General features: G+C 40.5%; 3 protein-coding genes across 6 annotated transcripts; 1 reads left to right on the top strand and 2 right to left on the bottom strand.

Moving 5' to 3' along the window:
• Window positions 1-5091, top strand: atxn7l3a (ataxin 7 like 3a). Of its 3 annotated transcripts, XM_026164238.2 has the most exons (14): window positions 1-223; window positions 762-804; window positions 901-1007; window positions 1097-1229; window positions 1319-1490; window positions 1584-1681; window positions 1773-1795; window positions 1902-1947; window positions 2137-2174; window positions 2263-2331; window positions 2438-2481; window positions 3094-3165; window positions 4251-4381; window positions 4458-5091. In XM_026164238.2, exons 3-14 carry the CDS (start codon window positions 957-959, stop codon window positions 4661-4663), a joined length of 1083 nt encoding a protein of 360 aa, XP_026020023.2. In that variant the 5' UTR covers window positions 1-223; window positions 762-804; window positions 901-956; the 3' UTR covers window positions 4664-5091. The 3 variants fall into 3 exon arrangements, with proteins under 3 accessions (XP_026020023.2, XP_080156894.1, XP_080156893.1); XM_080300767.1 differs by lacking the exon at window positions 762-804 and having other exon boundaries at window positions 106-223; window positions 908-1007; XM_080300768.1 differs by lacking the exons at window positions 762-804; window positions 3094-3165 and having other exon boundaries at window positions 104-223; window positions 908-1007.
• Window positions 5092-7593: 2502 nt separating this feature from the next.
• On the bottom strand, window positions 7594-11915 carry tmub2 (transmembrane and ubiquitin-like domain containing 2). 2 transcript variants are annotated; one of them, XM_026164239.2, is made up of 3 exons: window positions 11777-11915; window positions 9243-9877; window positions 7594-8800 (listed from the first exon to the last, which is right to left on the bottom strand). In XM_026164239.2, exons 2-3 carry the CDS (start codon window positions 9860-9862, stop codon window positions 8407-8409), a joined length of 1014 nt encoding a protein of 337 aa, XP_026020024.1. In that variant the 5' UTR covers window positions 9863-9877; window positions 11777-11915; the 3' UTR covers window positions 7594-8406. The 2 variants fall into 2 exon arrangements, with proteins under 2 accessions (XP_026020024.1, XP_026020025.1); XM_026164240.2 differs by having other exon boundaries at window positions 11382-11833.
• A 62-nt stretch (window positions 11916-11977) lies between these two features.
• asb16 (ankyrin repeat and SOCS box containing 16) lies at window positions 11978-17268 on the bottom strand. Its single transcript, XM_026164243.2, has 7 exons — window positions 17129-17268; window positions 16632-16973; window positions 16284-16551; window positions 15532-15940; window positions 15337-15420; window positions 12994-13104; window positions 11978-12906 (listed from the first exon to the last, which is right to left on the bottom strand). The coding sequence occupies exons 2-7, from the start codon at window positions 16966-16968 to the stop codon at window positions 12721-12723; spliced, it is 1395 nt and encodes a 464-aa protein (XP_026020028.1). The 5' UTR covers window positions 16969-16973; window positions 17129-17268; the 3' UTR covers window positions 11978-12720.
• Window positions 17269-17873: the final 605 nt, after the last annotated feature.

A 17873-nucleotide genomic window follows, 5' to 3' on the forward strand; every position in this document is an offset into this window, starting at 1 on the left:
GGTTTATATGCTTTGTCGGCCTCCTCGCTCGTACCGTCAGTTTTGCTAACCGACACCTGCGACAGCAAACACTTTTATCGAGCTTTTTGTTTTGCCCGTGTTATTAGAATGGCTGTAGCTGAAGACCGGGCCTCCTGCTAACGCGTTTTATTTGGATGGACTCGGTCATGTTGCCTCCTTCAGAGAAACTGCCCGGTTCAGGCTGAGTTTTCGGCATGACAGGGTAAGAGGAAACAGTTTGAAATTAAAACACACCTAACGTCGCTACACTGTTTCTTAGTATTTGAATGCCACAAAGGCCTTTCCTTCAGCTCATATTAGTAGAGCAGTGGGGCCAGCAGATATAAACCATGAAAGGTGATATTAGCCGGAGTTAATTTGCTAAGGAACTGTCACTACCTGCGTTTAGGTTCTACTAACGTTAGCTAGTCGTTCGTGAGGTAGTTTAAATGAATGTGTTTTTGTAAAATGTAGCTATTTTTGAGCTTTCGTGTTGGATACATAGGTATCTTGTTTATCTCAATCAAACACATGTAATGTTAAAGCTGGTTAGAGCACATAGTTAAAACCACATTTCTCTCTGTGTGTGTGATGTCCAGTAATGTGAAAATCAGGATGTTGCTGTAGCTGATATGTGCTGATATGTTCAGTTCAGGCTTGGGGTTACAGTGGTCAGATTGTACCGCTAATTATCATATGTTTACATGAAACTTCTGTGGTGATCTTGGACATGACCAGCGATTATTTCTTCTTTTCAACAGGATGAAGATAGACCTGGAACAAGTGCTAACACATATTTTTAAAGTATGTTATTTGCGACTGGTATCTTGAATATGTGTGCCTTACATCTGTTGCTTTTCAAGCATGCTGTGATTTCACTTTTATCCCATCTCTTTTAAGTCCTCAGATATCAATCTTATTACCTTGCTGTCAAGACTTCCAATAGAGATTTTCAAATGAAAATGGAGGATATGCCCCTCTCAGGCCCAGACAACACCAGGCTGGAGGTGAGGTATTACCTGTGCATACAGGTACCCATGCATTTACCTAACATTGGGTTTGTCTTTGGTGTTACACTATGTTTTTGTTGTTGTAGGCCCTGGCCCATGACATCTACTCTGAGCTGGTGGAAGATGCCTGTTTGGGCCTGTGTTTTGAGGTGCATCGAGCTGTTAAACAGGGCTATTTCTTCCTGGATGAAACGGACCAAGAGAGCATGAAGGAGTTTGGTTGGTGCCATTGGATCTGGTTTCTATTCTGTCTGTCTTCAATGTGTTTGCTTACTGTTTTTTTTTGTTTGTTTGTTTTTCCCCTCCAGAAATTGTGGATCAACCAGGAGTGGACATATTTGGGCAGGTGTACAATCAGTGGAAGAACAAAGAGTGTGAGTGTCCCAACTGTAAAAGATTAATAGCAGCTTCTCGCTTTGCTCCACATTTGGAGAAATGCCTTGGCATGGGACGCAACAGCAGCCGCATCGCCAACCGCAGGTCGGTCAGTGAAGGTCATAAAGCAGAAATTCCTGCAGTGATCCAAAGTTATACATGAAATTCTAATTTAATTATTTGATCTTCTTTTAACAGGCTAGCCAGCAGTAATAATATGAGCAAATCAGAGAGTGATCAGGAAGACAATGATGACCTTAATGATAATGACTGGTCGTATGGGGCTGAAAAAAAAAGTGAGCACTTGAGTGATTGCATTGTACTGAGAGATGAAAGAAATCTCCAGGTGGTTACTTAAAATAAACATTTCTTATTTCCTTTTTACAGCCAAGAAGAGAAAGTCAGATAAGGTATGTTTTTGTTTTGTTTGTTTTTTAAATTATACATTGTTAGTATAAATGAATTTTTCATGTGTATCATAACATTATTTTAATCTTAACATTTTTGTTTGTGCAGAGTCAAAATTCCCCAAGAAGATCCAAATCCCTGAAACATAAAAACGGTGAGTCTATCTGGGTTTTTTGTTGTTTTGTTTTTTCAAGTTCATAGCTCAAAGTTGTAGGAAACAATTCAAAGTGAAATGCAAATATTTTTCTTTTAGATGCAGATGGAATTTATAGTTCAATTTTGATTTGCTTTTAGTGGTCTCAATCTGTTACATGAACAGTGTGCTTGTGCATATGCATTCCAGGTGAGCTTGGAAGTGGCGTCGGTGCCGAATCTTACAAGGTGACAAATCCTCCTGTGATCAAATTGATTGCTAGGCTATAGAGTGTTGTAAATTCTATACTCATAAAGGTTTTGTTTTTAAATTCAGTACAACTATAATACTGGCATCAGTTATGAAACCTTGGGCCCCGATGAAGTCAGATCCCTTCTAACGACGGTGAGCAATTTTCATGAATCTGCCCAAGCATGTCATTTTTTTATTGTTCCAACTACTGATTTAATTATATAAGTGTGAATCATTAAAGTATTGTGTGTTTCTACAGCAATGTGGGGTGATATCTGAGCACACAAAGAAGATGTGTACCAGGTAATTACTGCCTAAGCCTCTGACACAAAGATTAACTTGTAATTAAACCTTTTCTGTTTTGAGAAAACAGCCAGCTGCTTTTGTGTAGCTCCCTGCAGCACAGTTTCTGGTAACATAACACCTGGATTCATGTTGGTTTAACCATCTAATTGAATCTAAATTCTGAGGTCAGCGTCCTCATAGCTTGAAATCTTAATTGCTTAGAACTGTTGTCTGAAACTGAAAGTCACAGCTGAAAATGAAATACATAAATATAAGGAAGTTGTTTTTTTTAATTAAATAAGAAAATTGTGTATGATCAAACTAACTCAAGGGAACACAAGTGGCAACTCAAAATTGATCTCTTTTAGACCTGTTCTTTTTCTCCAAGGTGAAGAGCCAAATCTTTAAAGGTCTTAACAACAGACTTATAATAATGAGGAACCCATCAGTGACTAACCTCTAATAGTTTGTAACTCATAACTGCCCATTATCAGTTGGTCTCTGACTGTGTCCCATCAGTCCGCCCCACCTTCCCTGCTGGCTTGCAGGCAGGGAGATGTGTAAAACTATGTGGTGGGTATGGGCGGGCCATCAGTCAGGGATGTATAATGCCACCTTGTGTCCCACCAGGTCTCAGCGATGTCCCCAACACACGGACGAACAGAGGAGGGCCGTCAGGTTGTTCCTCCTGGGGCCGTCCGCGTGAGTGTACCCTGACCCGTTCCTCACCAAAACCACTAACTAGAGTGCACTTGACAAAAGTCATGTTTGAGTTGGTGTTGTTACCCTCATCGTGCAGGTGTTTGCTCAAACAGTTCACTGTTTGCTGATATGGTTGCCTTGGCTGGAGACAGTGACAGAGCGATGCTGCTGGTCGGTGTTGTGAATACTCTGGCAGAGGGACGCCTTTCTTGCCAGGAACGACTTTTATGCAAAAGCACTGTTGTAAATGACTTGTAAAGCCATTGTTAACAGAACTGAACGCTGCATGAGTTTTAAACACTGGGAAAGATCGATAGACTACCACAGGAAGTTTTTCTGGTCCTGTGAACCGGAACATGACACCAAAATCTGTGGTTGTAGCACCCTCACTTGTAACTATTTGTTATCATAAACACCACAGCCTATCGGCCTTACTAAAAATAATAATAAACCCACTCCATACATCTTAGTCTGAAGGTATGGTTTAACAGCTGAGATGAGTAGACTGCGCTTAAAGAGAAATATCATCTTAGTTCATGTATAAAATATTTCATCTACAAAGTGACAGAAATGGTGAAAATGGTTGAGTATAATTTTCCAGGCCTTGTCTTTATGCACACGGTTCAGAAAATGAAGCTATTTATCTTGTTATTGATAGAGGCAATAATAAGCAGTTTTTGATGTTATTGTTTTTGCTTGAAATTTGATTCTTTTGATTCTCGAGACATTTCCTTTTTTCCCCAAGAATTCACCTAAAATCAAAAACCCAGTGAGAGGAAGTCATGTATAAAAAAACCAGTGTGGGTCAGAAAGAAGGACATGTGTTAATAAGCACACAAAGATACATTTGTCCAACAACTATAAGCAAAATTTTGGGCAAATGTGCATTTGTGTTGTAGAGTTATTATTAAAAGTAATAGTGGTGTTGTTAGTTGTGGTGTTGTTATTGGTATCATAGAGATGGAAAAGAAACTTAAACTGAAAAGTGCAATTACATGACAGATATATAGACATTTTGTTTGTGTGTATATCTGTGTGTGGCTTTGTCTAAAACTGTGTTACTGTGTCTGTTTTTTATGTCACAGGCCAACGCTGCCTGATGCAGATGCTGTGGAGACTGACAGCTTTGACATTCCAGATGCACAACCCTTAATGAGCCGCCTGCAGTGGGAGGACTCGGATATTTCACCTACTGATTCTGCTTCATCTAAAGCCAGTAAGGAAGGGACACTCATTTAGTAATTATGACATGTAGGTTTTATCAGTAAAATACATTCCTGTTCTTGTTGCAGGCACCAACCATTCAGATTCTCGGAAGCCCAAGAAAAAGAAGAAGCCATCTCTTCCATTGAACAGTGGAGGAGGAGGAAGTGGGAGTGGAAGCCTGGCTGGAGGCGGCGGCAGCAGCTCTCAGAGTAATATCAGTATATCGACCAAAAAAAAGAGGCCCAAACTCTCAGCACCTCCTATTTCAAGTATCTATGATGATTTAGCATAAGCCAATTTGTCAGACCAGCCCTCGCCTCCTCTTATTAAGTCCCTTCTTTCACACCAAGCTTTAAAAGTCTGAGCTGAATGGGATGAAACTTGACTTAGAAGTTCCTTAGTAATCATTTGGCCTTGATAACTGAGGCATCTACATTTAAAGATTTGTCCTTCCTAAATTATGAACACAGAGTTTAAGAATTGCGGTCCGAGTCCAGTCAGAGTATCTGCAATAACGGATTGGCTCACTTCCAGTGTAAAACAGAATTTACTTCCGCTATACACGTAATTTACGACGTATATTTGTCTTCAGCTGATATCGAGGAGGACTTGATGCATTCGGTTGACGCTTTGTGTGGCTGTTTCAATGAGGAGCTTCCACACAACACTGCAGAAAACTTTGCAGCCAATTAAAGAAAATTGTAAAGTAGTGAAAGTAGATTATTTGAACCAAAACATAATTTTATGCAGATATAGAAATAAAGAACATGCTACCCATGTTGCATGTCATCCTCGCTCTTGCAGCCGATCCTTTGCAATAAAGGCAAAAAAAGCTTAGAAATAAATCTTTGGAAAAAAAAATGAACCACTTGTGTGTAAATGATATCTCCTGTGCTCTAAATTTTATTTTACGGAGGGCCTTGAAGTTACAAAAGACATCAATAATAAGACCACCTGGATTCATACAAAGCACTGCAATGTCCTGGAACTGAAAAAAACTTTTCAGACCACAAGCTGGTAGTGAAAGTTGAGGTTTTTTTCTTCTTTAAGTTCTACTTAAATTGAAAGGCCTTAAATTCTAAAACCTTCAGATACTCTGTCATTGGTGAGCCTGTGACCGGCCCCTCTTCTTGGACTTTGCGTTCAGACTCGGTCGTAAGGACACGTTCAACACTTGACACACACATATTGGAGTACTCATCGGTGGCTTTTTAATTCTAGCATTGTATTGCACAGTCGTGCGTGTGTGTGTGTTTGTGTGTCTGTATGATGATTTGCATTTAGCGTGACTGTCAATTTTGTGTGCGTGCGTGCCTGTGGGTAAGTGTACGTGCGGTTGATGTGTGTGTAATCATTCTTTTCACAAAACTATGCATCCTAGAATGTGACTCTTGTGAAAGTATGTGTGTCATTTGGAATATTTAACTCGTTTACATTAACGGTATATTTAAGTTTGTATTTGTCACTGCCTTTGTGGTGATGTGCATATTACTTGTGTGTAAATGCAGAATTTTGATATTTGATGAGCCAGTAGGCTTTTGGGGCACATGTACAGTACATGTATGTTTGACATAAATCATGAATTCAACGTTTATTTGTTTCCTTCTTAGAAAGCCTTGTCTTGTGTGCTTTCACTCACTTTGCTTGTAGATTACATTGTAAAAGTAGATCAGCCCAGCAGTTCAGCTTGTTGTTAATGACCATGAGCGATAAGGTTGCATTTTGTAAGCTTGTAACCAACAGTGTCTGATGTAAATTATGAGGTTTATTACATATTGTAGATGCCAAAGTCCTGTACTTTTCAGGTCTTGGAGAAGAATTAGTTTTTCTTCTAAATTGGAAATTGCTCACCCAAAGACTTTATGCAGTTTTTATAGTGGAATCTGAAGTGCAAATCCAGGATGCTTTATTTTAATCAGGATTTCATAAAGAGGGAAGGTAAAGTTGACCTATTCTGTTTATTCTTATTTTATTTCATGTATATTGAATGTTCATATTAAACATGGGGAAAGTTGCCAATGTGCCAGGCATAAGCACCTGCGATTCATCAAGAGGGGATATCCTTAGTAAGGTCATCTCAAGCACACAGCTGTCCCACCCACCTATAGTTAGAACCTTCTGTTTGCAGGAGGCAACCAACCAGAAATCAAAGGAGCTAAATATACTTATTTCAGATGGATGAAATGTGGGGCTTTAACTGTCAACTGTTAATCATACGAAGAATAAGAATGTGGAGTTTGAAATGAGGCCAACCTATTGATTTACTTAATAGTTTAAGTAACCCCTGTTTTAAACCAGTCATTTTAATTTATCTTTCATTATTTGCACTTTTTTGTTGCATTTTCATATATACCTTTCATGAGGTTGGACATTTTTGTGACTTTCTGTCTCACTAAAAGGCCTTCGGAGAGAGAATTTTGGCACTTTTGTCCAAACTCATTTGTTACATTTTTTAACATCAGCGTAATTGGCAGTTTTGAAGATACAATCATGTCTCTTTGTGAAGGCATTCTAGATGCTTTTGGACCAGCTATTTCCAAGAAATAGAACAAAGCGATCTGGACATCTGCAACCGCAGAGGTGCTGCATGTACCAGACTGTTTGGTGGATTAACGGATGCTGATTAAGGGTTCACATTCACCAGGTTCTCTATTTTTAAGCATTTGTTCAAGTTTTGAGGGTCATGTAATACAATCCTTAAAGTCAAGTGCTTTCAATTTTCTCTCACAATCGTGACAATCTGCCAAAGCCCGATTTTGTCCCTATATTTCTGACTGTGCCCGGTTGAATCTGTCCAGTAAAATCTTGCTATGTGCACTAATGTTAAATGAACTGTTTTAGATAATTTGGTAACTATGATCCAATGGTCATGGCACTGTTTGTGAATAAGGGTAACTGCTTGTGGTTTATTTGTGGCTCTTTGTGTATTTCTGTGCTGTAGAAGTGCAATGACAAAAGAAAGCAATGTTGTGACTTTCCTTTTTTTTCCATGCACAAGCACAAATAAGTGCATGTGTGCACAACTTGTATCTGAACACAATGTGATACATAAATTATTTTTCTTTTTTTTCCACTGCCATGCATACTGATGTTTGTATATAAATAAACACCAATACCATGAGACTGACTTCTTTAAACCACAAAGAGCTAGTAGGAGGGGTTTGTTTTGAAATGCTTTAATAACTGAAACCAGAGCAGTCTGACAGCAAGTGCCAGTGCACATTGATTCATTGTATAATTTTATTTACACAAAATACACAATATATTTACAGTATCTTTTCATAATGTTTAAATTAAACTACTCTTACGTAGCATAAAAGAAACAGTCTTGCACTGAGGCAGTTGTACAATTTATATTTGCATACAGAGAGCTCGAGTCATTCAAATAATACAATGATGGCAAAGACTCAAACTGGCACACGCAGCACAACAGTGAGTGGTTCCAAATGATTTTAAGCCATTTTTTGGTTGGTTTTCTTAAAAGGTACAGTATGTAAAATCTTACCACTAGATGTCAACTGAATTCTATTTTGCTACCCCTCCCAATTCAAGTGCATAATTAAGGTGGCTGCCGTTCACCTGTAGTAAGTGTAGACTGTATTTACTGTACATTTAAAACACAAAGTCATCTCAAAGAATAGCGCACAGGAAAGCATAATGAGTATTTTACAGCAATAAAGAGCCATGAGATGAAGCCAGTATTACAACATGGTCTGAACCACTACATCTTTGAATAGGAACTAAATTAGGTTTTAGTTAAAGCAAATGCTCACTCACTGCTGTTTTTTTGTCTTGTTTTTTTTAAACTGCACTTACACTCCTCAGTCACTCATGTTTTTATCTTTGTACATGCACAAACAGGCTCACTTAACCACCCACACGCTCGCACAAATGCACGCTCTCAAACCAGCTGCAGCATCTGCACCGAGGCCCTTTATGGTCAGTACATCTCTCCAGACACTCACCCACTGCTGTAGTTATTTTTATTTCACCTCACAACATTCAACTATAAGTGTGTGCCCTTTCTTTGCCTTTTCAGCGGCTGTGCATCCCAAATATCAAAAAGCTAAAGAACACAGTGACTCCCACAAGGGAGATGGTCGCAGGGGCGGTGAAGAACTGCCTGTAGTTGAGGCGGAAATACCACACGACAGCAAGAATCACCACAAAGACAGGCACCACCAGGCTGCCGGTGCTTATGGCTACACCTGCCGCCCTGAATCCACTGGAGACTCCGGACCCGGCTCCTGCTCCTGTTCCGGACTGAGCCCCCTCCTCTGGACTGGAATCATGCAGGGTCTGAGAGATGTGGCAGTGGATCACGCTGTTGTCTGTGATGTTTAGGGATAACAGAGTCCTCTTGGGATCCTGCAGCAGCTGGCCTTGGAAGATTAATTTAATTTGATGCTCCCGCCCTGAGAAACATTTGCTGGAAAAGAAGGGAGATGAGAAATTAAAGCAGTTATAAGGCGCTTTCTTTCCAAGAGTTAGACAAGAAGATCAATACCACTCCTGTACAATCAATCCAAGGTTTCAGACATAAGCCAATTAACTTACTTAGCAGAAAGACAATAAAAGAAACTTTTGGCTCTGTCTAAAGGTAATAAAATATGCCTTAAATGAACATTTATAAGCTGACTGAGTAATATGTGGCATCTTGTTTAAGCTTTGCAAAAAACAAAAAACATGAAAAGCAACAGTAAGGTAAAGCCTTCCAGTGTAAGCCAGCAAACTAAGTATAAGCTCTTGATAAATTAACATTGCAAGGTGGCACAATCTTTATGCTAAGCTAACTGCCTAATGGGTGTATCATCTGTGAATTATTCTGATATTCTTGAAGTTTGGTGGATTTTCACAGTTATTTTACCAACCTTTTTAGTATCCCAACTGTATCTTGTGGCTCTACAACAGCCACCTCCTCTGTGTCATTCAAAAACTTCAGACGGACAGAGATGGAAGTGGTACTACTGGTGATGGTAGGAGAAGAGGTGGTGCTGGTCAAAATTGGAATAGGCTTTGTAGCCTTTTTCACTTCCTCCTCCAACTCCTCCTCCTCATCCTCCTCATCAGCCTCATCATCCTCTCCATCAGAAGTGACAAGCAGTCTTCCAGCCTGTGGTTGTTTGCTCTGTATGTCCAGCAACAAATCTGTCCAAACCCCCTCGGCTCCCTCTACAGTCCCCTCACCCTCTCCTCTGTCAGCTGCCGGCTCTCCTTCGTCCGGCTTGTTCTCCTGAGAAGGTGGAGGCGTCTGCTGCTCAGGGGTGTCGGCACTAGCTGACCCTCCACCGTAGTTGTCATGGCCTCCCAGTCCAATCAGAGAGGCATGAGCACCCACAGTGAGGATCGTGCCCAATATGTGGTCTCCCCGATCAGCCACATGGGTTGAGAGCCAAGCCAAGATGAGAGCCAAGAACAGAAGCAATACACCACCTGCTGCTGTCACCTCATCCTCCATCCCATCCAACATGGTCAGTGCACACACTGCCATCTCTGTCCTCTAATCCTGAAGAAAACACAGGTTTAAGACATTTCGTAGCATACAATTTCAAATGTGGCTCCAAGTGCTGTAGAGCCTGCTCAACAGTTTGCCTCATACTGCATGTGATAGTATGATCTAAACAAACTGATCTAAACTTTCTAAGATAACCTTGTCGATGTACACAGAACTTCCTACATGAAAACATGGTTTTTCTCCTGCAAATATGTGATTTGTTGTTATCCCCAGACAAGTTTACTTTTTTTCCCCCTCAAATAAAAATCATCATAATAACAAAACTACTTTTTTAAACCACTGTTAATCAGGGTTCTATATACTCAAGCATAAAATAGGGGATCTCAAAGATCCATTTTGAGTTAGGAATAAGTTTGGGAATTTTCCTGTTATTTCTGGTCATTGACAATTTCTATTATAATCTGGTGTTTATTCTTTGAAGGAAAACCAAAATTAGCACAGCAAAGACACTGAATGAGGTGGCAGGCATGACATTATCCAAAGGAAGCCAGCTGTAATACTGTTGCGTTTGTTTTTTTTCCCCTTGCACAAACCTTTTGGCACTCTACAGAAAGGTTTTAGCCTAAGCCAAAAACAATGTGCGCATTGTAAAGTTTTTTTTCCCTTTTTTTTTGCCAATTTTTCTTCTATTTATGAACTGATAAATAACAAAGCAAGAGGGGGGTTATTATATAATGTATCAGAGACTCATTATCCTTACTTAATGGAAACTTAGACTATAGTCACACATCCATAGTTGAAGCCATGAAATACTCTAGCATATTAATTTGTTTTTTTATTCGTTTTTGGGTTTTTTTTGTTGAAACAAGCAAGAAGGCTCCTCTACATCTATTCAGTTACAGCTAAACAACGTCAATTGCACTCTGAGATCTCTACAGGTCTTACAGTACACTGAACAAGACAGCCATATGGTAGCACTGGGTTTACTTAACTGTGACAAACTAGCAATTTCTCACTCCAGGTTTACTGCATCAAACAATTAATTTATTACTGACATATCTATGAAACACTAGAAAAGCAGATAAACAAGGGAACTGGGCAAAGGAGAGGTTTGGGTTATTCAACTGTCAAAATATTTACTGATCAATTTTCTAATTTCAGCCCATTTGAAAACGACATGACACAGGATTTGATTCACATGTTCCACCCATAGGCTGTATGATGACGGGGGAAAACATAAGTGTAATATCTTTTTTCCTCCTCCTTGAAGTGTAAGTTTACTTCTTTGTGTAGGACACTCATTCATGCTTACAACCCGTTTTTCTGTGCATTTACTCTTCTATTCTTGTAGACACAAACTCTAGTGAAAGCACTTCAAAGCTCAGTAGCTGCATGCAGTTGCATATTTACATTTGTACTTTTTAATTTTTTTTTAAGAAGAATTGTAGTAGGGGGGGGGGAGATAAACCTTTCAAGGTGTATTTACAAATTCAGAAATCAAGGCCTGGTTTCATCGGCGTCAGAATTACTTTACAGAAATACACGTAGCATTTACCAAGGTTGGTCAACAGCTGTTTCGTGTAGCAGGGAAGTCTCAGCCAGCCATCCGGCTAATTCAGGGCCGTGTCATTATTGTTTTCCCCTCTTTTTCTTCCTGTCATGATTTTTTCCACACGATGTACAGCCTTAACCTAGACGCTAGCCACAACGAAAGCTATTCTGCTGCACTTACAACACTGTAGTTTACGCTGCTGTCTACGACCCAACTTAGCTTCCCACCTAGCTTAAGTAGCTAACTGAAAAAAAAAACACGACCTTCCGTTGTTTACGGCTCTCATAGTTCGATTTATTTTGTCGCATAATAGTTGTCCGACAGAGCAACTGCTTCGGCCAGACATATAAAAGTCTTTATCGTATGTACCGATATGCATAAACATCAAATGATCTCACCTGCCAGCTGTAAAATCAGCGCATGGTTGAAGGCGAGGCTTAATGCTAGCTAGCAGCTGCTGCTGCTTAAAAACCACATAATAAACATAGCGGCGGCGTGACATCATCACGGGCCAGCGGGGTGGGCGCGTGTTTTGGAAACTGTTTGCGCGCCCATTGCTCCACTTCTATGATACAACGTAAATAAATACATAACTGTAGTTTTTTTGAAAACAGTTTTATTGTTACATCGTTGTTAGTTGTTTATTTGAAAATATTTAAATATTTTATTAATTTATATATAACAGCACCTAAGAAAAAAAACCAATCCTATGATTTGTATGGCCCAAAGTTGTTCGTAGGTTCAGTATTCACAAAGGATTCAAAACGAAATCAATTAATTAAATGAAAAAATATGTGAACTCTGTGTTAGCCCTGTAATAGCCTGGCGACTGGTGGGTCCAGTGTGTACCCAGTCTCTGCCCCATGAGAGCTGAGAGAGGCGACAACGAGCATTTCAAACTTCCTCTGACATTAACATCAGGAGAAAAACTGCACCAGGAGCTTCTTTTCATTGACTTCTCTGTCTGCAGCTCCTTCTTCATTACTTCCATGAACATTTCGTATACACATATAGCACCAACTAATCCAAATCAACAGTAAATAGCCCGAAACTTCTTAGAACTTCATCTGAACGTTTTCTTGGTTATTCTCTTCCCCATGAACAAATAAAACCATTAAATGTGTCTGAATTTCACAAACAACAATTGTTAGTTTAAAATAGTATCACAAACATGTCATTTAAATCTAATTTACATACATTTGTGTTCTTCAGTGCAACTATTTTTGTAAAGTCAAGTAACACGCTCATTTCTATCATATGTATCTCAGGGTCACCACCTGAAAACCCCTGAAATCTAAAATAATATAAGTTTCCAATGAGGCAAGATACACAATATGTACAGTCAGAAGAGCGTGCCATCATTACAGAGCAACAAATAATCCCTTACACAGCTGGGAATGTCCAGTTTGCTGACAACTGAGTGACACTGGGCTCCTAAATGCTGACGTAAAGCACACCGACAGAGATGCTGCAGAGAGCGAGGCTGAGCACTTCGCTGACGCACCAACTGGAAGAAAGACCGATGCTCCTGAGGCAGGGAGGTAGAAACAGAAACACTACAGTGCTGAAGGTAAACAAGCAGAGGAGAGTAGATTTAACACTGCGGAGAGCTCACCTCATATATCTCAGCAGACACAGCATCCATCCATTCACAGGGCGGGAGGTGGGGGTACGAGTTCAGCAGCACCTCGACAGTGGCCAGGGAGAGCACACACTGCTTCAGCATCTGCAAATAAAACACTGCTTGTAAAATTTGACAGTAACTAATTAATCATTCAATAGCTTATTACATTTAAGTGATGTTATTTTGGTAATAAAACATGTTACTTTATGAATTTTATGTCATATGGTACCAATAACTATTACATGCTGATGACACTGGTGTCACAGTCCATGTTTTTTGCTGTGTATTTGTTAAGTTTTTGTTTCCTGTTTTGATTTAAATGACGTTTTTCTCATTCTGCACATTTTTCCAGAGTCTCCTGTGTTTCTTTGACTTCCTCTGTTTTGTCTGTGCTTTAGTTTCCTTGTCTTCCTAATCTGTTCCAGCCCTGGGCCATGCCCGGCCTCGCATCCTATGACAGCTGAGAGACGCTCTATTAAAGATTCACCTCTTCTCTATTTCACCTGCTTCTGCTGAGCACATTTAGGTCCCATCTACAACTGACACATAAGGGCCCCACCCACTTTATTAGGTACACTTTGCTTCTCATGTGTTGAACTCCGTTTTGCCTTCAGAAGTGCCTTAATTCTTCATCTCACAGATTCAACAAAGCACTGAATACATTCAGTGGAGAATTTGGTCCATGTAGAAATGATGACACGATGCAGTTGCTGCAGATATGTCACCTTCACATCCACCACGTCCCAGAAGTTCTCTATTGGATTGAGATCTGGTGACTTTAAAGGCCATTTGAGTACAGTAACATCACTGTCACGTTTAAGGAGTTGATGAGTGGCAACCGGCGTGGTTTCTGCTGCTGGAGCCCATGGGTGTCCAACTCCAGGCCTCAAGGGCCAGTCTCCTGCAGGTTTTAGATGTGTCCTTGATCCAACACAGCTGATTTAAATGGCTAAATTGCCTCCTCAACATGTCTTGAAGTTGTCCAGAGGGCTGGTAATGAACTAATCATTTGATTCAGGTGTGTTGACTTAGGGTAATATTTAAAACCAGGACCTTGAGCCTGGAGCTGGACACCCCTACTCGAGCCCATCTGCTTCATGGTTTGATCTGTTATGCATTTACAGATACTCGTCTGCACACCTTGGTTGTAACAGGTGGTTATTTGAGTTTCTCGATTACCTGGTTTCCATCAGCTCTTCTGAGCTATGACATAAATGAGATATTTTCTCCCACAAAACTGATGCTCACTGGATATTTTCTCTTTTTCAGATCATTTTCTGTAAACACTAGAAATGGTTGTGTGAGATGAACGGTTTGGAAGCATCAGACCACACTGGCACAAACAATCACGCCACCTTCAAAGTAATTTAAATCACCTTTCTTCCCCATTCTGTTTGAACTCTAGCATTTTTACCATGTCTTCATGCGTAAATGCACTAAGTTGCTGATGATTAGACATTTGCATTCTTAAACAGGTATACCTAATAAAGTGGCAGGTGTATTTATATAATTGTTCACACTATATCAAATATTTGATCTTGTGAAGGTTTCATCACTAATCACTGAGTCTATTCTCAGCTCAGGCATGTCAAACATAATGAAAGTCAGAGATGTGCATAACTTTCTTTAGCAGCAATAGAGAGCCTGGTTTCACTCCTGACTTCTCATATTTGAACATAAACCATGATCTTTCCCTAAATGAAAGAGGTAGTAAAAACGAAACTAAAGAAAGGCCGAAACAGGAAGCAAACTGCAGACTACAGCGTCTCAGCCGTCTTCTTTCAGCCAGCACACTAGCTTACTTATATGCTGTTTAAAACAAGTATTATAAACCCAACTTGCAGCTTTATAAAAGTCAGGATTTCTTGAAATGGAGAGAAAGACTTAATTTGAATAAAAAGGACATATTGACATTATTCCTTTTCTCCATGTTCACTTTTTGCTTTTTACGTTCTCACTAACTTTGTTGGTTTTGTCTAATTTTAAAGTGTTTACATTTTTTTATTTACATATTTTGTTGCAGATTTACAAAAATGTAGATAGACCCCCCCCCCCATCTAATATTTCATAATGTTTTTTTCTTGTTTGTTTCTACTCTTCAGACTTTGACATGTATTAATATTTCATTTAAAGATTGTTTTGTTTTTTTACAATCCCTGATGTAGTATTTATCTAAGCCTTACGTATTTTGAAATTGTTGCCTCATGAAGTTTCATCACCACACTGACAGCACTGGCATGGAGTCAGTGTTGTCAGTGTGCGCGCATTAGATAACACTACAATTTACATGCAGCAGTTCTCACATTCCCTCACAGCGTGGCTGTTTGATCAAACCTTTGGTGAAACAGGCTTAGCTCCGTGGTTCAGAAGTGATCGTGCAATTGCTTCAGGTTGCTGGTCCGGGAAATCTTCTACCACCTTAAAAACCAAACAGAAAAGTTTTTATCCGAATGCTCAAACTTAAAAATGTGTTTCTGTGTTTGCAATGCTAAATAGTACTTTGTTGCTCTTATACATAGCATCTGCTACCTGCAGCAAACAGTCCATGGCTGTGTATCCTGCACAGTTGGTGACATCAGCCTTGGCCCCATGCTGCAGGAGGAGGTCTACAATCCTGGGGCAGCAGTTTGCACAGGCGTTGTGCAGTGGAGTGTGCTGCTTCCTGCCTGCAGTTCGAGCATCGGCTCCTGCGTCCAGAAGCTTCTGAACCACACGAAGATAGCGTCCGGCCTCAGATGGTCTCTCGGCTCCGGAGCATGCAGCGTTCAGAGGGGTCTCGCCCTCTCGATTTGTGGCTAACACATCAGCTCCGTGGCTAAGAAAGAGCTGGACGTGCTCTTCGAGGCCTCGCCGAGCAGCCACATGCAGAGGTGTGAGTCTCGACTCCCTGGTCCTCACATTGACCTCTGCACCTCCTTCTAAAAGCAGCTCAGCGCAGCTTTAAAGAATAGTACATTTACTGGTCACGACATGCACAATATCTACATTCAGTCCATAAGAAATCCATCTCCCTCAGATATTTTTCATAATATCTCAGAAATGTTTTTTTTCCTGGCTCACTAGATTTGTATTATTACATTACATTCTATTAAACTACGTTGGTTTTTTTTGTTGTTGTTTTTTTACCGCAGTTGAGAAAATAGCCTTTAAAGGACATTTTTCATATAAGACAAGATTAATATAAAGCTTTGCTTCAGCTACTCCTTGGCAACAATACCCTCTGCTGAATATTTCTGCTTAAGCACAATAAGAATAAAGTCGTCAGCTTTTTTAGCACTTACTGGAATGACTGGGCAGAGGTACAGAGGTGAAGAGGGGCACTGCCATCTGCAGCCAACAGATCAGGCTCTGCTCCATGAGAGAGCAGCAGCTGGACACAAATAGAATGGCCACCTATGCAGGCATCGTGGAGGGCTGTGTTGCCTCCAGGGTCAGCGTTCACCTCCGCCTCACGAAACAGCAGCTCCTCCACACATGCTGTGTGTCCTCTGCTGGCAGCCAGACGTAAGGCTGAGGTCTGTTTCACCGTGGAGCTCATGGTCCACATGCCTGGCGGAAGAAGGAAAAGGGAGTTCATTCAATTAAAGCGTTTATAGAAGATTAAAAGATAGAGATCTGTAAAGTCATACCCATCTCTGGAGCCCACACCATCTCCTCATGCACCGTCTCCATCAAGGCATTGACCATAGCAGGGTCCTTCAGCACTGCATACACTCCTTTCATGTCCCCGCACATGAAGGTGTTGTGGACGGCAGTGTCTCTGCACTTCACCTGGGGCGGAGGGGCCCTGACTTCCTGGAGCCGCTGCTGACGGGGAGGAGGCCTTGGGGCCCGAGGCAAAGGCGCTCTAGTCATGGCTCTCCTGTGAGCCAGTGCCCGCCGTGCATCCTCCCATTCCTGAAACGCCTGCTCCAGTCTCAGAGAGCGCAGTGAAGTAGAGGTAAATGGGAATGTGTCCTTTGACATGGGGCCTTAAAGTCAAAACACAGGTTTAAAAGTACTGATTTCATGCCATTTTCCAGTTTTATCACAGCAGAACATTAACACATTCACCCCGCTAAAGCCAGCCTCTGAAGCACTGGGAAGTACTGTTTACTGAAAATAGCAACATGCAGCGTTTACTCACCCTTTAATGGAACAGCTGTGAGTGACAGGAGTCCAAGCAGAGGTCAACTAAATACTTTCACAGCTAGAATCAGGTTCATTTCCCTTTGAAATTAAACTATTATGAAGCGATTTCCAAATTAAATGCCCTTCCGTGGTGGCTACAGTCACAAGATTGTTGCACAAGTTCAGCACTGAATATTAATAGATCAGAACGTAAGCTGATACTAAGTGTTTCCACAGCGACCACTAGATGACAGTATCGACCCAGCATTTAGCTCTATTGCGGTCATGAACGCCAAAGAGCATAGAAGTATCAAGATAATCTATAGAAATCAACGAGGAAGGCCACGTGATCACAACTTTAAAAAGTGAGTAAATTCATAGCGTCCCGAAATTCACGTAAGGGAAAGGTGGTAAGAAGAAAAGCCAATTTGGAGTTTATTACGAATAAACTTGATAGCTTTCACAACTACGACAGCTGTCTACCTGAACATCTACTGCTCACGAGTAAAAAAAAAGAAAATGTTTTGCTCTCTCAGAGATGATACTAGCTCGTCTGGGAGACATTACAAAATTGCTAAAGAATTTTGTCTTTTAAGAAAAAAGAGTATTTGCGTGAATCGGTTATTTTTATTAGTAAGATAGGTTTGTTATTAACCACGCCGTAGCGTCGCTAAACTTGGAACAAAAACGGAGCTACATCTAATGGGAATGGGGATTGAATCATCTCGCTTCACTTCAACCTCCTTTGTAAAAACATTCCT

This window comes from Astatotilapia calliptera, chromosome 4 (genome assembly GCF_964374335.1).
Source record: "Astatotilapia calliptera chromosome 4, fAstCal68.1, whole genome shotgun sequence".
Lineage (NCBI taxonomy): Eukaryota > Metazoa > Chordata > Actinopteri > Cichliformes > Cichlidae > Astatotilapia > Astatotilapia calliptera.